Genomic DNA, 22,304 nt, shown 5'->3' with positions numbered 1-22,304 from the left:
ATGAGTTGAATAAATAGAAAGTACGTTACAGCGATTTTTATCGCCGGGAATAACACATCGTATTGAACACACTTAAAAACATGTCATAACTTATCGAGTTTTCTTCCTTGGATGAAAAAACTTTTGAGGCCACGAAACAAACGTCGTCTTCAGTTCTCGGTTTGTAGGGTGGCGGTGGAATTCCCATCGACTGGAAAGACGCGTAAGGTTGACTGATTTCGATAAAATTGGTTTCGTTGGGTCCGTACGGCGTCGAAGGCTGATCGAGGGTGGATGACGGTGGGTCGCTGGGGTCCGGGTTGATGACCAGCCTGGGTCGTTGGGGCCGCTCGTGGCTCCTGATCAACGTGAGCGTTCTGACGTACGCCCCGGCGTTACTATCGCATACGTCGGTGTCGACCGTGAAGATGTACTCCCGGTACGATTTGAGTTCCCGATGGAACCAGATTCCCACGGACAACAGGTACACTCCGACGCTGATGAAGACCGGTCCAATGACTCTGGAGTTGGCGCTTTTTTCGGTGGGAATAGACAGACGAGCCAAGAGGGGTAACGAGCTGATGGTCATCACGAAGCCGATGACCACCACCCCTTTGCAACCCCATATAACCCTGGTCAGCGTTGTGGGGTCGATGTACAGGAGAGGCCTCCTTTCTTCTCCGGGTGTGGTCATCAACTCGTAAGGAGTCGTGGAAGTCGAGGCTTCTGACATTTTTATCAACTGTGGTTTAAAAATGATTTAGTTTTTTTTCAATATTGAACAAAATTGCGTTGTTACTTTGCTTCGAAGGCGTCTCTCTCTGGCGTTGGAGCTCCCGCAGCCCTGGATGGAGAAGTAAATGAAGGTCGCGAGGGCAGACAGGGTGGTGGCGAACCCGACCACGCAGATGATGAAGGCGTGTTCGAAGCTGATTCGAACGATATCGAAGTAGAGCATGGTCAACAGGAAAATGGACATCCCCAGAACGATGGTGACCATAATTAAGAGAAACCCTTTGTCGCACCAAATGGATTTCATCTCTTTGCGCCTCCGTTGTCTTTCCTCGTTGATTAGGAGTCCTCCGGGTGTGCTGTCAGTTGTCACGGCCTGCAATTAAAACATTTTATTAATTAGGTTTTCCTCAGCAAAAAAAGTTAACTCATTTCGTACCATTTTTCTAATGGTTCCGTCTCTTCTAATGGTTCCGTCTCTTCTAATGGTTCCGCCTCTTCTAATGGTTCCGCCTCGTTCGATTCCGAGCTCGCTTCTAAGTCTATTTTGGCTACTGGACCCCCGACCTATAGTTCGAGTGCAGAGAGTTTCGAGATGTTTTTTTTCTTTTGGAATGATAACAATCTCGACTTGATTTTGTAGCGCCAGTTTTAGCTAGTTTCTTATCGATGCCTCATCTCGGTTCAAATCGCTGATTTCAAGGATGAAAATAATTGTAAACACTAGACCATTTTTTGAAGAACATTTAACCCATTCGTTTACACTTTCTACACTGTTAAAAAAATTCGTTCAGAAGACGTTCAACTTAGAACAGTCTGTTCAGAAATGAACGATAGCGTTCCAAAGGTATGTAACAGAGAACGTTGTGTTCAAGATATTTTATTTCGTTCAAATAAGAACGAATGCTCTTTCGCCCTCAGGAGGAAGGCTTGTAAACTAAACAATAGAATAGATTCGTTCCAATAGAACACACAATCCTATATGGATTTCTTTGTATTGGTTTCATGTACATGTACTAACATATAAGCGTGACACTTTCAACGTATGACCAAAAGTAACAAATAAGTGTGAAACTACTTTGCGGAAAACGTCGTAAGGCCAAAAGTAACAAAAAAGTGTGACACTATTTTGCGAAAACGTCGTAAGGCCAAAAGTAACAAATAAGTGTGACACTATTTTGCGGAAAATTTGTATGGCCAAAAGTAACAAACAAGCATAACATCCATAAAGTAGTAAATGAGTGGTTTAGAGTGCGCTTTGTTATAGCTAGGAGCAACAAACACAAGGATAACGCAGCTAGCCTTTAAACACGCCAACGAAGGGTTGTGTACGAATTTCATTGGACGAGCGTCACGAGCCTTTACGCTGAACGTTTTACGGGCGGGGGGGGGGAAGACAATTTCCGTATTTTCCCCTTCCGACGGCAGCAGGCGCTAAAGCGTCTAGCCAATGAAAAATGTACACAAGAAAATCCACGACTTTTGACGGGTTGCATTCGCCTTGTGAGGGGTGTTGTGTTTGTTGCTCCTAGGTTATAGGTAGTTTTTTGTAGGAGGATGGAACCCTGGAGAGGAAATATGGGGGTCATACGCCTGGAAATGTGGGGGATTCGGACATAAGATACTATAGACCTCTAGTGGACACCGCGTTCAAAATTTCGTCTGCTAGGGTGGTCTTTTACAGGAGTGTTTCTTGGGACTTGGGTTAGGAACATAAATTTAGATTTTTTTTATAGTTTGGAATGCATGCACGCAAAAATTTATTAAAAAGTCAAAGGTGCAGGTTTTAAAATCTAGTTAAAATGGATATATTTAGAGAACACAACTACAGTAACTATTCCAAAAATAGAGGTAAATTTTAATTTTAATATAAGTTGCATAAAAATTATGCCACTTATGATGTAATATTATAAATACGTTTCCAATACCAATAATTTAAAATTACAGGGTGTTTGCCTAAGCCAAAGCAATTGACTGTTTTTCAAAAGTACAATGAAATATTAAATAAAGCTTCGTAGAATATCCGTGTTTCAAAAAGGAAAACCGTTATAACTTAGCTTGAATGCAAAGCAGATGAAACTTGAAGGGACCAAATATTCCGTCTATTTTTAGGATGGCGCTAACGTCGTATGTCCGAAATTATATAGTACAAATTTCTGTTCCAGGTACGCAGTATTATATTCCTAGGTTTTTTTCGTACATTATTATGTTGTTTTAAGTTAGTGTACTGGTTGATTAAACTATTACTCGTAGTAATTTATTTACAGGGTGAGTTAGAACATGTTGTAATGAAGTAGTTTTTGTATTTGTTTGTACAGTGTGTTTGGGAATTTACCGAAGATTCAATTTCATTGTTGGAGCGTAGCTCCTTCACTAGCGACTCAAATGGCGTTGGGTCTGTAACGCTGTTTCTCAGAAACTACCCCACCTATTGAAAATAAACTTCACACAAATAACGATATAAATAACCTCCGTGTCCTAACGAAGTGGAAAACGAAAAAGGGTTGTGAAAGGTCCGAATTTATAGGACACACACCGTTTTTTTAAACTTATTTTTATTCGATTGGCAAGGTAGACGAAATTCGTTCGGAAATGTAATTGCCCAAGTTCCAGAATTAAAATTTACAGAAAATATTTCGTAATATACTGCAATTTGGTTTGACGTTTGCAGCATAGAAATAAATTATAAAATCGTTCTGATACCAGTTCTCGGCTGAAAATAGAATGTAATATCATTTGCGCTATGAAGAGGCTTTATATTTATTTTACGCATATCACTTTCGTTTTAAATATTTTAAGCTTAATAAGATGGTTGTAGTTGAGGTTGGAACTAAATTCAAATAATCTAGTTTTAGGCCTTTTCTACCTTTTCGGTGGGCGATGGGTTAGGTTAGGTTATTTTTATTAATTAAGCATGATGAACCGCCGTTAGCAGACATGAGCTATAATTTTGAAAACAATAACTTTATGTACTCTTTGTATTGGATAAGGATAAAGCATTCCAAGTCGAACGACAAAGCGTTCTACCGCGAACGACAAAGTGTTCCGCGGCGAACGAGAAAATGATCCACGGCGAACGACAAAACATTCTAATTTCAACAAAGAAGGTTTGTTCAATATAGAACATCTAAGTTCAATATTAAACCATCAACCATCGTTCTTTATCGAACGAATATTTTTTGTTCATATTAGAACAAAATGGCGTTCTGTACAGGCACAACCTTCTGAACGGCGATTTGTTCAAATTAGAACATTTTTTTTTAACAGTGTAGCGTCCACATTTCGTGGAAAAAAACTAGGAATTTGATTATTTGTATTTGGAACTTCCCTCCTTGAAAAGCGTGGTTGGATCTTGATTTTAAGTAGGTTTTAGATAAATTTGTTATTTTTAAACAATAACATTGCATTGTAGACTAATACTCTGGCGTAGACAAATATAATTTTATTGATTTGGGGAAAAACATTCTAAAGGCTCACCCTCTTGGTTCAAATATATTTTTTGCGTCCCCCTCGTAACCCCTCTATTGATAACAATGGTCAGCTCGCTCTCCCGACCTCTATGTCCAAGGTTTAAATTAGACATTGCAAGCGCTGTCTTGAGACCCGCGAAGTCTGCCTTGCGTTTCAGAAACGCATTATCTCCAAAAATGGCATTTCCGAGATAAATCGATTTCTTTTAATTATGAAAAATAACAATAAAACAGAATTTAGGTAACTGAAAAGTAGTTGTTAGGGGATTCTTTTAGTCCGCAATCCTTATGACAACGACTATCGCCAAAATTAAGTACAAAACAGAATAATTTGTAATAATGCGTTTTGTACGTTTATATTTGGCTAAAACTCTCGGCAGAAACGCATTATGTGGTATAATAATACTGAGTAACGTCCATTGTAAATTTTACCGTGGGAATGCGGCGGAAGAAATTAGAGCAGACGAAATTATACTAAATGAAGACCCTTATTGGTTAATAACGACATAATGCGTTTCTGCAAATTTCCGACGATCGTTAATCAGTTTTTGCTTAGTATTTTCAAAACCTTTCGATTTTAATGCGTTTTTTCATTTTCACATCTCGGAAAATAGCACCCTAACATTAGTACGAGTAGCATTCAAACTCAAAAAGTCAAAAATGGTCGAAACTTCGGCGTTCTATTCATTTTATCGGCACCGTTACCATGCCTTCCGCACCTTATCACTCTGATAATCCCCACGTTACAAGGCCTACTATGGGAGGATGTTTTCAACTTTCTACCTCGCTCGTTGCATTTGCCGATAACGCGCGCGGGAAATACTTATCTCAGCTGCCGAATGCGTATAGAAATAACTTTTATTCCAGGTACATTTGGTTATTGCGTCGATGTCGAGATTCGAAGTTCCTTCTTTTGGGAGTAAAACCACGACATCTAGCGTTGCGTCTTTGTTGGGAAAAACCTTTGTCAGCTAGAGCTTTACTACCCGTTGAATCCTTTTCCTGACGTCACGTTTAAAACGAATTTCCAATTCGCTGTTTCCTCTGTAATTACCCGCTATCGTTTATAAGATTTAAACGAAATAATTAACATAAAATATTTCATCTTCATATAAAAATTACGATTGGTTTCGGCGTATTATAGTGGCGAAATTATTTACATTTCATTAAATTTAATGCGAGTCGGCTCCGACTCGTTTCGAATGTCGCTCAATAGATGTCGCCAAAAATATAATCGAAACAAGTTAGTCAAATTACAATGGGTCTTGAAATTTAGTATCGCGCTATAGTAGCTTTTAAATTTTAATTAGTTTCTATATATAGAGCGTATTTTTCACGCGGTTTTTATTTCATTGCCTCACATATGTGGCAATGAAATATTAGAGAGGGTCCCGCAGCCGCTCCCAGCTGTAGGACCGATTTTTAGGCTGGAAGGGAAAAGGGGGACCACAAGGGAGGATCTCCTACCGGATTTTAACAGGAGAGCCAATTTTTAAAAAAAATGTCGTCACTGAGATTCGAACTCACGTCCCTCCGCTTCTATAACTGACATCTTTAGGATCTACGCCATCCTCTAGCTAGTAAAACGTGTTTTAAAACTTCTAGTCTAAAATTTTTATAGATTGGAAGACCTAATTGATAGGTGGCGCGAAATACCATCCTGACCGCGAAAAATTAAATCCCATATAATATGCCGCGTTATTTAAAAAACTTCTAGTGTAAAATTGATTTAGATTGGAAGACCTAATTTTAGGTGGCGCGAAATGCTATCTTGACCGCGAAAATTTAAATACCCTGTAATATTTTTAGTCTTGCGAAATACCATCCTGACCGCGAAAATTTGAATCCCATATAATATGGTGCGTTATTTAAAAACCTTCTAGTGTGAAATTGATATAGATTGGAAAACCTAATTGATAGGTGGCGCGAAATACCATCTTGACCGCGTAAATTTAAATACCATGTTTTATTTTTAGTCTTGCGAAATAACATCCTGACCGCGAAAATTTAAATATCGAGTGTACATATCTCGCCATTGTTAGCGTTTCATAAATTTTTGAAATCGAAACCCAAGAAGTTGGGCATTTGCCCAAGAAGTTGGGCATTTGCCCAACTTACCATTTTCGGGAGTTTGGCTTTGTGTGGTAGATATTTTGTTAAAAATTAAGTCCGGTAACGTTAAAAAAAATTATTGGATAGGTAAGGATTAAGTTGAATTATCCCTTCGGTGCGATGCTTACAACGTATGACCTGAAGTAACAAATAAGTGTGCACTTATCGGAGGCCATTCTAATATGACCGAAAGTAACAAATAAGTGTGACTCTTATCGGAGTAATAGGCGATGCTTATGACGTAGGACCTGAAGTAACAAATAAGTGTGCACTTATCGGAGGCCGTTCTAATATGACCGAAAGTGACACTTATCGGAGGCCGTTCTAATATGACCGAAAGTAACAAATAAGTGTGACACTTATCGGAGTAATATGCGATGCTTACAACGTATGACCTGAAGTAACAAATAAGTGTGTCACTTATCGGAGCCCGTTCTAATATGACCGAAAGTGACACATATCGGGGGCCGTTCTAATATGACCGAAAGTGACACTTATCGGAGGCCGTTCTAATATGACCGAAAGTGACACTTATCGGAGGCCGTTCTAATATGACCGAAAGTGACACTTATCGGAGGCCGTTCTAATATGACCGAAAGTAACAAATAAGTGTGACACTTATCGGAGTAATATGCGATGCTTACAACGTATGACCTGAAGTAACAAATAAGTGTGTCACTTATCGGAGGCCGTTCTAATATGACCGAAAGTGACACATATCGGAGGCCGTTCTAATATGACCGAAAGTGACACTTATCGGAGGCCGTTCTAATATGACCGAAAGTGACACTTATCGGAGGCCGTTCTAATATGACTGAAAGTAACAAATAAGTGTGACACTTATCGGAGTAATATGCGATACTTACAACGTATGACCTGAAGTAACATATAAGTGTGACACTTATCGGAGTAATAGGCGATGCCTACAACGTATGACCTGAAGTAACAAATAAGTGGGACACTTATCGGAGGTCGTGAATTTCTCTCTGGCATTTTCCAAGGCCGTTCTAATATGACCTGAAGTAACAAATAAGAGTTACACTTATCGGAGGCCATTCTAATATGACTAAAAGTAACAAATAAATGTGACACTTATCGGAGTAATACGCGATGCTTACAACGTATGACCTGAAGTAACAAATAAGTGTGACACTTCTCGGAGGCCGTTCCAATATGATCAAATGTAACAAATAAGTGTGACACTTATCGGAGTAATAAGCGATGCTTACAACGTATGACCAAAAGTAACAAATAAGTGTGACACTTTTCGGAGTAATACGCAATGTTTACAACGTATGACCTGAAGTAACAAATAAGTGTGACACAATTGAGTTTGACACTTATCGGAGTAATACGCGATGCTAACAACGTATGACCTGAAGTAACAAATAAGTGTGACATTTATCGGAGTACTAGGCGATACTTAAAACGTATGACCTGAATTAACAAATAAGTGTGACACTTACCGGAGTAATACGCGATGCTTACAACGTATGACCTTAAGTAACAAATAAGTGTGACACTTATCGGAGTAATACGTGATGCTTACAACGTATGACCTGAAGTAACAAATAAGTGTGACACTTATCGCAGTAATAGGCGATGCCTAAAACGTATGACCTGAAGTAACAAATAAGTGTGACACTTATCGGAGGTCGTGAATTTCTCTCTGGCATTATCCAAGGCCGTTCTAATATGACCTGAAGTAACAAATAAGTGTAACACTTATCGGAGGCCCTTCTAATATGACCAAAAGTAACAAATAAATGTGACACTTATTGAAGTAATAAGCGATGCTTACAACGTATGACCTGAAGTAACAAATAAGAGTTACACTTATCGGAGTAATACGCGATGCTTACAACGTATGACCTGAAGTAACAAATAAGTGTTTTTGATAACGCACATCATCCCTTTTGCCGATTGGAAATTCGTAAGTTCAAAGTCAAGCTCTGAAGTATTCTTTGTGTTATGAGTATAATTGTGATTCTATACAATATTACCTGTTTGATAGTTCCAATTCTTAATTTTATCTTGTTAAGTATCATTCACGCTATAGAAGTTTCGTTGGTTCTCTTCTTTAGGCTTAACTAATTTAACATTTCGATTTGTCAGTCATTTCGGAACCTCTATCAACGCGATCTAGGAGGATTTATACTCGATACAAGAGCAGGCCTTAGACTTCACCATTCCCCTCACCCCTTCTCTCCTTTAAAGGCATAATCAAATGGTTAAATAACCTACTCTCTATCGAAATGTAGATGCAAATTAAGTACAAAAATTATATTTTCATTATTTTATTGATTAAAACCAACTTTTTATTTAATAAAATCATCGTGTAGAACTTTCCAAAAGTATACGAAATTTTTCTTCGTGGCTTGGGCGTGGGGATTACACAGCGTGGGCTTCTGGCGTTCAGAAAGTCGCGGGCTTTAATTTAAAAACACTCTATAGTAAAAACGTTTGTACTGGAGAGTGTTGTTAAATTTAATTTTAAAGAAACCAATTTAACACTGTTAAACTTGATATCATAGGTCGGGGGGCTCTGGGCTTCAAAGATCGCCAATTCCCTAGGTTAAGCTGGGGCTCTCTTTTGTATATTAGAATGCCGATCTCTGCTTGATATATAACGGTTCGATTGAGAGCCGGGCAATGAAATAATATTATCGCTTTCTTGGCGAACTTGTTTTTTATATATATGAGGTAAAAAAGGACCTTAATTGTTATTTAACAAGTTTGTTCTTTTAGGTTTATAGATTTCTATCGCTTCTCGAAATAATTATTAATTATTTTAGCGTCCAAAAAGTTTATGGTATGTTCTGTTTCCTTAACATGTGTTGATATTCCGGAAACATAACATTATCCACGTCTGATTGGTATTTTCTTAGAGCAGATATTTAATATGGATTATTAACAACTGCATAAATCATATTATTGCAAGAATGTATTTATGTACTAAGAATATGGCAAGACGGATATTCTGTCCCCATGGTCGCGTACTTTGCAGCTTAAGGGCCTGTTGCAAAAGCCCTAGCCATGTTTACCTGACAGAGCTGAAACTTGCACACAGTTTAGAGGTATAGAAGTAATATAGGTGTAGTAATTTTTGAAATACAGATGTGGAAGGGTATCGTTCGGCGCGAAAAATGAGACTTGACTCTTGGAGGAAAGGTGTCCAACCTGTGGAAGCTATGATGACGAGACTCACGCGTCAGAAAGGTCGCCTTTCGTTGGCTCCACGTGTTTGCGGGGGGTCAGAGGTTTTTTGTCCACAAATGTGCTTTGGTCTGGGTCACAAAGAGGAAACACTTTAATTAGCAACATACTGGTGACGGATTTGTTTTATAGGAAATAGGAAATCAGTTATAAAGACGCGTCAGTGCGATGATTTCATCGCAATTTTTAGGGCGTATTACAATTTTCGTGCCGTACGATATCGTACTATTCGGTGACTCTCCCTTGCGGTTGGTCGGAGGGGCGGAAATTAACGGCGCGCGTGAGGGGCGGAAAAAAAGAGTTCTATCGAATGAGACCAACCCGCCCGGGATCATGCCAACTGGCCGCCGGTCGAGTGGTCGCCGGCCTTGTCGTCGCTGGCCTAGTGGTCGTCTGGGACAAGTTGTCGCCGGACATCTGGTACCCTAAGAAAGTTCATAAGATGGACAAGTCGTCGTTTATAAATAGTTTTTCATTCAAAGTCGTCGCTAACAAAAAATTGATAAATACATATAAGAAAACGTCGCTTAGAAAAAAGGTTATGTAAACAATTAATATATATTTATATATAAAAAGACGCAAAAAATGTTTGAATATATATAAGAAAAAGTCGCTTATAAAAAATATTATACATTTTTTAAATAAATGATACATATATATATAAGTGAAGTGTAATTTACTTCCACACAATCTTGAAATGAGTAGGCTATTAGAAAAGTGTTCCCAACGCGGAAGAAATATTTTGTGCCACGATGGATATACGTACACTGTAAATAAACGTGACGCCGTAAGCAGTAAAATCTATTGGGTATGCCGCGAGCGTAAAATGTGCAAGGCACGGGTCCATACTTTAGACGAAGTGGTATTACTTAAAGTTGGGGAACACACTCGTAGCGGCGATGTCGTGACGATTTAAGGGCTTCAAGTTAGATACGACAGCGAAAACACTATTCGTTTTCTGGAAAAAATAGCAACTACAAATTTTATCATTATTTTGACCAATAAAAGTAATATTTTATTATACGCGACGACTAGTCCGACTTATGAATTTTCTTAGGGTACCAGTAGTCCGGCGACCAATAGTCCGTCGACCACTTATCCTAGACGACCATTAGTCCGGCGACCACATGCCCAGCGACGAGTTGACATTGACCCAACCCACCCACCCTCAGGACACCCGGATTTCATTCAAACTTCCCGCCAAACTAACTGCTTGATGAAATATTCAAACCAAAAAACGCGCCGAAACTCTGGACCAACTATACAAACTAAGAAAGTGTCCAAGGGTAAAAGTTCAAGCAATCTTTGCGAAGAGGACGGCGTTGCTCACTTGAATAAAGCGTCGGTTTTGCAGACTACGCGGTCAGAAATCTCGGTTCGAATCCCGGTGTCGTCAAAATAAGAAGTTATTTTTCGCAGCTCCATCTACCGTGTCGTCGCTTTCCACGATAAACAAACAACAAAAACTTAACGACATTCCGTCCATAGCAATAGAGTCACCATTGAGTTGGGAATAAATAGAGGTACAACTAATTCTGGCTGGCGCGGGACCAATTTCGTTCAATAAGGATATTTTATCAACTCTAGTGGTGGCAACTATATTGCAATAGAATTTTTTCGCGAATCTGATGCGAAATTGAAATGTATGATTTCTCGTAACAAACAAACCTTTGAAGTTGTTTAAAAATAATTTTATTCTGTCAACACGATCCTTTTTAACTCCAGTTACGGTGAGTTAGAAAATAATTATTTATTTTTAGCCATATAATTTTACAAAATATAGATGGCGCTACCGCCTAATTATAAAGATGAATTTCGTACAGTCTTATCAGAACAGATCCCGGGTAACCAAGGCAACCGAAATCGTAATTGTAATTCTAGCAGTATTATTCCCAATTCAATGAGTGTCACTTCGAATATATATTCGAAGTAGAAAATCGGTGGAGCGGTCTAATAAAAAAGATTTGAGGCTCTCGCTATGTTCCTGGTGCTAGGGAGAACGGGGAGGACAAGCGGTCACCAACTCACCATCGCTTCGCGGTAGTGAATGGCAGCCGTATCGCGAACATTGCGACGGTGCCAAACAACATGGAGAAGGGCAGTGATGTCGGCCCACGATGTACATGTGGCTGTTCTTCCGAAGAAGGAACTGTAGCATCGATAGTAGCCGCGGCGGTGGCATCACTTTGAGAAGTTGATGTAGCTGAAGAAGTGTTAACGGTAGTAAACGCAAAAGTCAGAGTAGGCTGGAAGGAAGTTTCCTCGGGCTCTTGCGCCCCCGAAGAAGGAACAAGAAAATCTTCTTTTGCGGCGTCCGCCTTAATCAAATCCATGGCGCGAGATTTTAAATTTTAATTCACACGCGCGCACGCGGAAATAAAATAAAAAGTTTCAAAAGGCACTCGGGCCTAAAAAAACGAAAACACTGATTTTCGGGGAACCGAAAAACGGTTATAAAACCGGAAATATCGGTCGAACCGGAAATGTAACTATCAAATTCGATAGCAGGATAGTTCAGGCTTCAAAATAACATAAAAATCGCCACACCGAATACGGGGAGAGTGGTGGAGAATTTCTTAAAATTAATTAATAATAATAATTATTAGAATATTAGTTTATTTAATTATTTTTTTGTGTATGTAAGTCATAATTATATTTTTTGATGCTATCAAATACGAGTAAGAATTGCGGTTGTTTCCGAAATCTAATTGGTTAACTAATAAAGGAACTACGTCACTCGTTCGACATCTCCAGTATTTGCAATTTTATATCACTCTTGCTAGTGATAATGTTAAACGTAGAACTAATCGTTCGTAGTCCCAAGCTTAAAAAACCTTGGATGACTAATGCTATCTTAACGTCTATTAACACTCGAAACAATATGAGGAAACGTGTACTTAAAGAACCGTTTAATTCCCAACTCAAGCGCCAGTATCAGAAGTATCACAACGATTTAACTTTAATTATCAAGAAGGCTAAAATTCAATACTTTAGAAAACGGATTGAAGACTGCGATAACGACACGAAAGAAATCTGGCAAGTCATAAATGAAGCAAGATCGAAACAGCAAAAATAAACCAATATTAATTTTTTATTTTATAATTCTAAAAATGAAACAATAAGTGCTTCTCGAAATCCTAAAAAATGTGCCAATATTTTTAACAGCTACTTTTCTAAAGTTGGTCCTAATTTGGCCGACGAAATTATTAGAAATAATAGCTCGGTTTTGCCTGATGGTGTTAGTGCTAGCGATTGTACTACCAAAGATTATCCTAATTCAAGGTTCAACTGTTCAACCATGATAAGAACCTTAAATAAAAAAGCTGCTGCAGGACATGACAAATTAAGCGCATCTCTTTTAGTTAACAATACCTTATAAATCTTAGTTTTATTTCTGGAAAATTCCCCGACTACTGTAAAATAGCTATCATTGTACCAATCTATAAAACTGGATTTTTTTTGATAAATGTGTCAAAGTAAGGATTATTTCCTATCTTAAGGGGGAAGACTACTGTGACCATTGTCTACTTTCGCACTATTTCAAGCTGAACTATTTTAATTTTGTATTTTAACTTATAAAATTAATATTTAAGTGTAGAAAAGCCTCTTGTTTAGTACCTAAAATAATATTTACAATTTTAAATTTAAAAGTAATTAAGTTATTACGTTTTAATTCGGACCCCCGGAGCTAAACAAGTTGGGCAAGCACCCAAACTACCCTTTAGTTAGAACCTTTTATCTCGTTAACTATTAATATTTGAATTATCAAAATTATTTTAAGCACTAGAGGAAGGTTCAGCCTAATAAGAAAAATATAATTCAATTATGTAATTGTTAAAACAGAAACGTTCAGCTTGAACGAAAATGAGGCTTTTACTGTATTCTTCCCCATTAAGAAAAATAATGTTATATCTTCAAACCAATATGGTTTCCAGCAGGGTTTAAGCACTGACGATGTACTCTATTAATTTACAAAAAACATATCATTGCTTATTGATAAAGGAAATAAGGTTCCCGCAATCTTCATGGACCTGGCTAAAGCCTTTGGTTCAATAAGTCACAACAAATTGCTACTTAAACTGGAAAAATTAGGATTTAGGGGAATTGCGTTGTCGTGGTTTCGTAGTTATTTGCACATGAGGAAATGTCGTGTGAAAATTAATATTAATTTAAGTAATGACGAAATAATAACTTATGGCGTACCCCAAGGTACTATCATAGGACCAATCTTGTTTTTATTATATATAAACCCTTTATGCGAAAAGAACTGGCTTGGACTGATTAATTCTTTCGCTGATGATACGGTGTTACTATTATCTGACTCTGACTGGAAAAATGTATTTTATAAAGCGTAGAAATGTATAAATAATATAAAATCCTGGCTGGATAATAACCTCTTAAGTCTACATATTACAAAGACTAACTATATAACTTTTGCTACACGTGCTAATAAAACTATCAAGGGAAATACTATTAAAATACACTCTACAGGTTGTATAATACCAAATAATTGTAGTTGTGAAAAATTAACTTCTGTTACGTCACAAAAATATTTAGGAGTATATATCGACAATAAATTAAAATGGGACGTACATATAGACTTAATAATAAACAAATTAAGATATACGGTATATAACTTATACTTTATACGTAATATTTTACCATATACAACCTTAAGAAGCGTATACTTTTCTTTAGTTAATTCCTATTTACAATATGGCATTATTTCACGGGGAAGTGCATTTAAAACAAATCTTCTACCTCTTACTAAAATTCAAAATCGAATTATTCGAATATGTTTAAAGGAAAAGTCCAGGTTGGGTAAAACTTGGATCTATTTGAATGATTATGTTTAAATATCAGTCGTAAAATTGTATCTTTTTTTAAATAAATTAATTTTTAAACGAGTGAAATTTACCCGCCAAGCGAGCTGCCATTTTGTTTCGCGGTGACGTTTTAGGACTTTAATCACGCGCTGTTCGCGCTATAACAGCCCACTGTTCCCTACGCGCGCTTGCTCCGCGTGCGGTCTGTCTGAGGGTAGACGAAAGAAAATGGCAGCTCGCTTGGCGGGTAGATTTCAGTTGTTTAAAAATTAATTTCTCGTCATTAAAAAAAGATACAATTTTAGGACTGATATTTTTGAGTATATTTCGACATGATCTTTCAAATAGACCCAAGTTTTACCGAACCTGGACTTTTTCTTTAAATAAACCTGTAGATTATCCAACCTTTCTATTGTATAATGAGTTTGAAGTTCTAAATGTTGACCAACTATTTAAATTTATAAGTCTTATTTATATATATAATAATGTCGATAAATATATCAAGAGTGTTAATGTTTATAGTACTCGGTTTGTTTTTGATAGTAAAATTGTCTTATTTATATATAAAATAATGTCGATAAATATATCAAGAGTGTTAATGTTTATAGTACTCGGTTTGTTTTTGATAGTAAAATTGTCTTATTCTTCCGGTGTATATTTGCATAACTTACTCCCCAAAGAAATAAGAACTGAAACTAATTTTAAAATTTATAAAAAAACTTATTCGAGACTGCATTGTCAAACGGTAATTGATAATATACGATGATTATGTCTTTATATTTGCTAATACTTTTTATTTACAAAAGTTGATGGGTAAAGTGACCTTTCTCTCTCTCTTTGTCTTTAAAATTGGATTCCCCACAAACAAGCTCGCTTACGTGGGGAATTTATAATTTATATGTAGTCAAATAATTGATAAATAAACGAAACTGAAACTGAAAACTCGAATCGAATACAGAATAGCCTCCCAGATAAATAATTATGCAAAAAAAGGAAGAAAATGCAAATTAGCTGCGTTCCGTTAATTCATCGAAAGAATTACAAGCGTGTGGCGAAACGGGTTGCAATGTAATGTTTCAATCACAAATCAGCCCTTATGAAGTATCCCAAGAAATTCAGAGTGGGGCAAGCTGCAAAAATCTGCCAACTAAAATGACAATAAAACAAAATGAAGGTTACGATTAAATTAACCACTCTTAAGGTCAATTTCGCGTAAAACGTCGTCGAAATTTCGGATGGGGGTCCAGTTAATGTCGCGCTAAATCGCGGCTATTAATTTTGACTAATCGAACTTGGTTTGGCAGGTAGAGGGAAGCCTTATAAACAATTGCAAGAAAACGAGAACCACCGTTAGTCTAAAGGTAACAATAGTTCTTTCTATAAAGTAACGTGGTTTTCTAGTTCTAATGTGGCTCTTACGTCACAGTCTCTTACTTTTACAAGTCTACGAGCGCACGTTACAGTCGCCGGGGGCGCGTCAAAATTCTGAGAATTCTTCCCTTGATAGTGAGAATTCTCACTTCTCAAAATTTTGACGGTCCTTCTCGCAGGAGGTGACGTCATCTCTTCTCACGATTTCCCTTGAGAAGAGTGAGAATGCCTCCTTGGTCAAAAAGGGGGGAAATTATAAATAACAACGGCAGCTAATATTCTAATCAGTTTACTTGATGCTGAAGAAAATAAACAATATGATATTTTTGTGAAAGAAAATAAATTTCAGAGAATAAAGAATGGTTAGTTAATTTCCGATGAAATTAAATTATAAATAAAATGTTTTCTTCCTTCATATATTGTCGTGTAATCGTCAAAAATAATATTTATTGTCAAAAGCTTAGTTTACAACGTTCGTGGCATTCTTGTAAGCCGCCATCTTTAGAAGAATCTTTTTACATTTGACGCATTTTAGCGAGTTTTCACGGGGAGAAAAATTCTCACGAAGAACTCTTCTCAAGAGAAGAATTCCTTCTCAGAATTTTGAAGTGCCCTGGAGGAATAAAGGTTTTTCTAGCGCGCGTGCGAAGAATATACTAAAAAAGCTGTGTCTTTTGACGTAATTCTATTTTTTACTTTTTTTCATTTTCTTGCGCGTGAAATTAAATAATGTCAAATCACGAGATTTCGCTTTAAAAACGAGTAGCGTTCCGAAACAATTCAGTCATGATTAGGCTTAGAGAGTTGCGATTAATAATAATAATTTATTTACTTTTCGCTGAGTCGCGATTAGCGCGTGAAAACCATTGCGACATCGAGGTGTCCAAAGCTATCCCGTCTCGGAATGGAAAAACGTTCGAAATCAAAATGATGCGAGACACTTTGCGGTTCAAAGTTGAAGTGCAGAAAGCGACCGAGGCGCCACACAGTTTTATACTGACGCATTGGAAGAACCAATCAGAGGTGGTCTTAGACGAGACATTCCCCGAGAAATACCAAGGCGTGTCCAGTTGCGGACGTGGCCGAGTAAGTGGTTTCTTCAAAGACGAGTTCTTCCACGGAATCGTCGACATACACGAAGACACGTATTTGATCGCAGAGCGCGAATACCGCGGTGCAGAAACTGCGCTGAACACGGTCATGTCCGTGATAGTAAATCCTACAGAGAGAAAGACAAGCAGAATGAACGGTACGACGATCGCCACGCGATTCGACAGACGACTGCGAGACTTTGCAAACTGTCCATCTCTCAACCAATCGGCGACGAAGCGATTCGAGTCGAGTCGCCAGACCGTCGTGCAAAAATATCTTCGTCTTTGCACGGTAAAACTCATCGCCGATCACACATTCTATCGCGAATTCGGTCCGGATCCAGACAATGTGATTACCAAAATGTTCAAGCACATTTCGCTGGCGGACACTTTATTGAGACGGACCGATTTTGACGGGAACGGAGTTCCGGACGGCATCGGACTTGTGGTGCGACACGTGGTAATCTACAAAGACGACATTTCCCGAAACTACCACCTTAAGAGCGCCGAGGGCAGTCAAGAAGCGGAGGACTTTCTTTACGACTTGGCTAAATGGGACAACGACGCCTGTCTGGTGGTCGCGTTTTGCCATCGAAATTTCCGAGATAAAACGGTTGGGGTCGCCTTTGTGCCGGACATCAGAGATCCAACCCAGTACGGAGGAATATGCGAGAAGAAGGCGAAATTCGGCGATGGCTGGTACAGAAGGATGAACGTAGTGGCCATCAGTAGCAAAATGTCCACGGGGAAGAGGGTACCTGACGCGATGACCAGCAGCACGGTCATCCACGAAATCGGACACGCCTTCGGAAGTCTACACGACGACCAAAACGGCGAGTGCTCTTCCAGTGGCGATCAGGGAGGAGCGTACATCATGCACCCGCACACCTTGGACGGAACGGCTACCAACAACTTTTACTTTTCGGCCTGTAGCAAAAGGCTCATCAATAGCGTGATACAACGTCGAAAATCGTGTTTAGAGAACTTCCCGAGTCGATCATTTTGCGGAAACGGCGTCAAGGAAGAAGGCGAAGAGTGCGATTGCGGGATTCTCGAAGTATGTCCTATTTTGGACCACTGTTGCAACCCACCCGACAAGTACTTCGAGCAATCGCCCCGCAATAAAGGCTGCACTTACAAGCGTCAATTAGGGTACCAGTGTAGCGCCAAAACCGACCCTTGTTGCACCGACAAATGCCTCTTGGAGCCAAAGAAAAGTCAACGAGTATGTCGCTATAGAGTCGGACTTTGTTCCTACGACAGCGCTTGCGACGGAAAGACGCCGTCGTGTACCGGAAATTCGTCGAGTTACGACAGTTGCGAAGCCGCGATTTGCGTCAAAAACGGTTTGAAAACGTGCATCTGTCCGGAAGACGATTGCAAAGTTTGCTGCGTCTCCAAGAACGGAATGTGCGGCTACTTTATCCGCGGTACGTCATCCGTAAGCCTTCCCGGCGGCTCAACCTGCGCGGGTGGCAAGGGTTCTTGCAATGGCGACGGGAAATGCACCATGCACTCGTTTGAAGATCCAAACGCGGCCAATATCTTTTTGTTCTTTTATATCATTTTACCCATATTTTTTCTCTTGTTACTCTGTTGTTGTTGCTGCCTTTGTTTAGGGTCAATTTTCAGGTGTCCACCTGTATTTTAAAACCATGTTTGACTGGCTACCACTGTAAACTTTCGGTGCAAATTTATTTCAATAATAAATTGAAAGACAAAACTTATTTATCTTTATCTGCGGTCTGCGGAGGGAAGGTGAAAGAAAATGGCAGATCGCTTGGCGGGTAAATTTCGCTCGTTTAAATATTAATTTCTCGTCATTAAAAAAAGATACAATTTTACGACTGATATTTTTGAGTATATTTAAACATGATCTCTCAAATAGACCCAAGTTTTACCCAACCTGGACTTTTCCTTTAAACTTTTTAAAATTACCTATGATAAAGCCATTTTATTCGTGTGGATTATCCTATTACCGTTGTAAATGATGGTTAATACGCGTTAGTGCTACCAGAATTTAATAATATTAAGAGAAAATAGGGGAAAGTGTAGCTCCCCCCTTGAGCGAGAACCAATACAGACGCGCGTAAGTCATGGGACTTTAACGTCATTCTTCTAGGGAATATAGTCCCGAATGAGGTAGTCTGGGATACATTTATCTCTCGTTTTCTACGAAAAGCGCGCTAGAATGTGAGAAATTTAACTCATCGACAAATAACTACAGGACTGGCAATACTATGCTAACGCGTCATTCCCCGGTGTTTTAACTTTTAAATCTGGTTAAATTAAAATGGCGGATATCCTCGCGACGTTCGTGGGTTGTTTATAGTTTATAACAACTGTTTTTCATCATGGGACCGAAAAAGGTGATTGTAGAAAACTCAACGGTAATAATTCTTTGGAAATTAAATTCTATCGTTATCCAAACCCTAAAAATCTAAGTACACTATGTTATCCTTGTTTTTTAACATTTTTCCATCTAAATAGAGCGTTCTATAAAATCGGTGTGGTGTGCTCTCCCCCTTTTGAGTTCGAAGGAGGTGAACGTTTGGCCGGTTTTTGGTGTGAGAGAAAAATATTTATCTGGCAAACCCGTAAGAAATTGAGAGCAGTCAATTTTTAGGAGTAGCGTAGTTGCTAGCCTAGGCTTCACTAATTATTTTAAATGATTTTGGTAATAAATGTATGATGGCAAATAAGCAAAATACTAGTCCCAAATCCACGGGTTTAAAAAGAAACTTAGATCATGAAAATATTCTTAACCCCAAACATACTTCAACATATATAAGATTAATATATTTTATAAATATTTTATTAAATATAAGATTAATATAATTTATAAATATTTAATTAAATATAATATTAATATAATTTATAAATATAAGATTAATATAATTTATAAATATTTAAAATGATGTAGAATAAATTATCGTACCTAACGTTATAACTTTGTAAAAGACATTCGCCAAAGCTGTTTTTTAGAAAAACACCGTTAATTAACAAGCGTTGGTGGCTGAGTGGTTAGAGTACATCTCTTGCACGAGGCAAACCCGGGTTCGATTCCCGGCCGGCGCCAAAGAATCGCAAATTGATAATAAGACGAATACCGTGTACAATTGGTGGAAACCCTGCCATTGGACGTTGAGAGGTTGCATAACACTCAGCACTCGGTCCGTCCCAATGTCATTCAGAAGAAGTTGGAGAGAAAACGCCCATACAAACACAACATATTCAACATTCATAACCATCATAACACAAACACAACAAACTCAACACCCACAACCGTCATAACACGAACTCAACATCCATAACCATCACAACACGAACTCAACATTCACAACCTACACATAAACATTACAATAACGAAATATCCAATCAAACTGAGTTAAAACAATCGCGACGGTGAACGTTGACGAAAATAGACCAAACAAACCCAACCGCAAATCAATCCGTTAACGCTCACCGTCACACGGTGGTTTTGCCAACCCTTCGTGCGAACGCAGTGAGCCAAGAAACTGCGTACGCAGTGATTACCCTTTGCCCCGAAAATGCGAACGCGTTAGCAGGCCTGACAGACAGACAGACACGGTGATTGTATAACCCCTCCTAGGGGACTTTGTCCCCTCGGAGAGGTAAAAATATTACATTGAAAACTTACTCTGGATTTTTTTACTAGTAACTCAAAAGTGTTATGTTTATTTTATGAAGTCTTTAAATGGTGGGCTGACGGAGTGGTTAGCACTTTCGCCTCGCACCAAGAGGAGCCGGAGTCGAGCCCAGCTTGTGGCACTGGGTGAAAACTCGGAACAACTCCTTCTGCGTGCGTTGAGTTTGCAAGTTCTCTCCCCACTGCCTTAAGGGGTTTTCCTCCGAGATCTTCGGTTTCGCCTTCCATAAAAACTTGTTGAGGTTAACGGTAATAGTTAGTGTAGGGAGTTGTTGGCTCGAACGCGTGGCATGCATGCAGGGCTTGCCACCACCCTCCTACGCATTGTAACCCGGCCACCTGAATTAATGGCTTCAAAAGTCGCTTGATGACTTAGGCCTAAGGTGGTGCCTAGCTGATTACAAATGCTTTATTCTTGCTATTTTCATTTAATATATAAAACGTTTCAAAATACATAGAAGGACTAAAAAAATTTATTTACAGGCAATAAAGATATTCCGCGAGGGAGGTGCCGGGCGGAAAAGTGTTCAACACCGACGCGGCATTACCCCGCTGTATCGCGATTGCTATCCGCTGAGTGAAAAACGACGTGGAACGCGGCTCCCCGGTAGCTTCCCGAATTCGACGACCAGTAGAATGGACCAAAGCCAAACCGTAGCGGCCGAAGGAGCTGAGACATTCTACCGCCACTGCTTTCAACAAATATCGGTGTTCAAGCCCGGAGTACTTCGCTTTTTTCTTCGACTCAGCCTGGGTCAGTGCGGGTAAAGTCCCACACCAACGATTTTCCGCTAGCCCATGGAACAAGGGACATTCCATCAGGCCGCTTCCCATCGTCGCGGGAGAGACCCGGAAGCTCCAGAATGGATGGAACACCCGCGGAAACCAGAGCACGTTTAAGAATATCATTAACGGCGATGTGTCTGGAAAGCCGTCCGGAACTCTTCTTACAGCTCAAGCCGTGTTTCCCATAAGAGTCGACCTGGGCACCACAATTACACGTGTGAGGCCCGCAGATGCGGGGCCCCAAACGCAGACCGATCGCAATCCGAAAGGAATCATCGTCGAGGTCGGTTCCGAGATAAGGCGACGGAAGCGCGATCAGCCAAGAACCGGATTCGTTCGAGCTAGCCGAGAGAAGACGGGCTTTATCGCGATCATTGACTGCGCCATTTCAAAGTAGCTTAGAGGTACTGTCAATAACCGGTCCTTCCCATACTCTTTGATGACTCCAATGGCCTGGAGAAGGTAAAACAGCCTCCGTCAAAAGTTCCCAATGGCGAAGAAAAACCGGCTCCGGAGAAGAAGCAAAATAGGCCGGAAGAACTTTTTCCACCAAATCAGCGACGCTGGAGGCCGACGACAAAAACCCCGGAAGCGCGAGTTTTGAGGCATGACGAATTCCAAGGCCGCCTTTAGCCACGGGAAGTGACGATTGTTCCCGAGGAGCCTCATCCATAAGCGTATTGGTGACGTCTTGAAGTGATTTTCGAAGAGTTCCATCGAAAGACCCGAGGCCATCTTCACAAAGCCACACAGGAGCGCTGAGGAGAAGATACGACAACCTCGGAATGGACAAGGAGTTTTAAGCAGGAAGAAACCGTGATGGGCATATAGCAACGGATTTAGCTATTTTATCCCTTTTAATTATGGACTAATCTACTTTTTCGCGTATTTTATCATCCTTCTCACAGTCCATAGGTGGTTTTTTCTAACTTAACTTATCGTATATTCTATTCTCCACCACACTCCCCCCTTTTCGGCTTTCCGTTGCTATACGCAACGCGTTTTGAAATTTTTAATGTTTAGGCTTAGTTTCTCTTTTCGATTTGATAGT

General features: G+C 39.3%; 1 protein-coding gene across 1 annotated transcript; it reads left to right on the top strand.

Annotated features, from left to right (window-relative positions):
• Window positions 1-16,472: 16,472 nt before the first annotated feature.
• On the top strand, window positions 16,473-18,524 carry LOC149924818 (disintegrin and metalloproteinase domain-containing protein 10-like). The gene has a single exon (XM_090160520.1). It carries the CDS (start codon window positions 16,493-16,495, stop codon window positions 18,446-18,448), a length of 1,956 nt encoding a protein of 651 aa, XP_090016646.1. The 5' UTR covers window positions 16,473-16,492; the 3' UTR covers window positions 18,449-18,524.
• The last annotated feature ends 3,780 nt before the right edge of the window (window positions 18,525-22,304 follow it).

Source organism: Leiobunum rupestre, chromosome 10 (genome assembly GCF_980474605.1).
Source record: "Leiobunum rupestre chromosome 10, qqLeiRupe1.1.hap1, whole genome shotgun sequence".
Lineage (NCBI taxonomy): Eukaryota > Metazoa > Arthropoda > Arachnida > Opiliones > Sclerosomatidae > Leiobunum > Leiobunum rupestre.
The sequence above is the reverse complement of the archived record's forward strand: the minus strand, read 5'-3'. Positions and strand labels throughout refer to the sequence as shown.

Bases quoted from the DNA above. Each gene is read 5' to 3' on its own strand.
- LOC149924818 (XM_090160520.1), top strand. From the start codon at position 16,493: ATGATTAGGCTTAGAGAGTTGCGATTAATAATAATAATTTATTTACTT.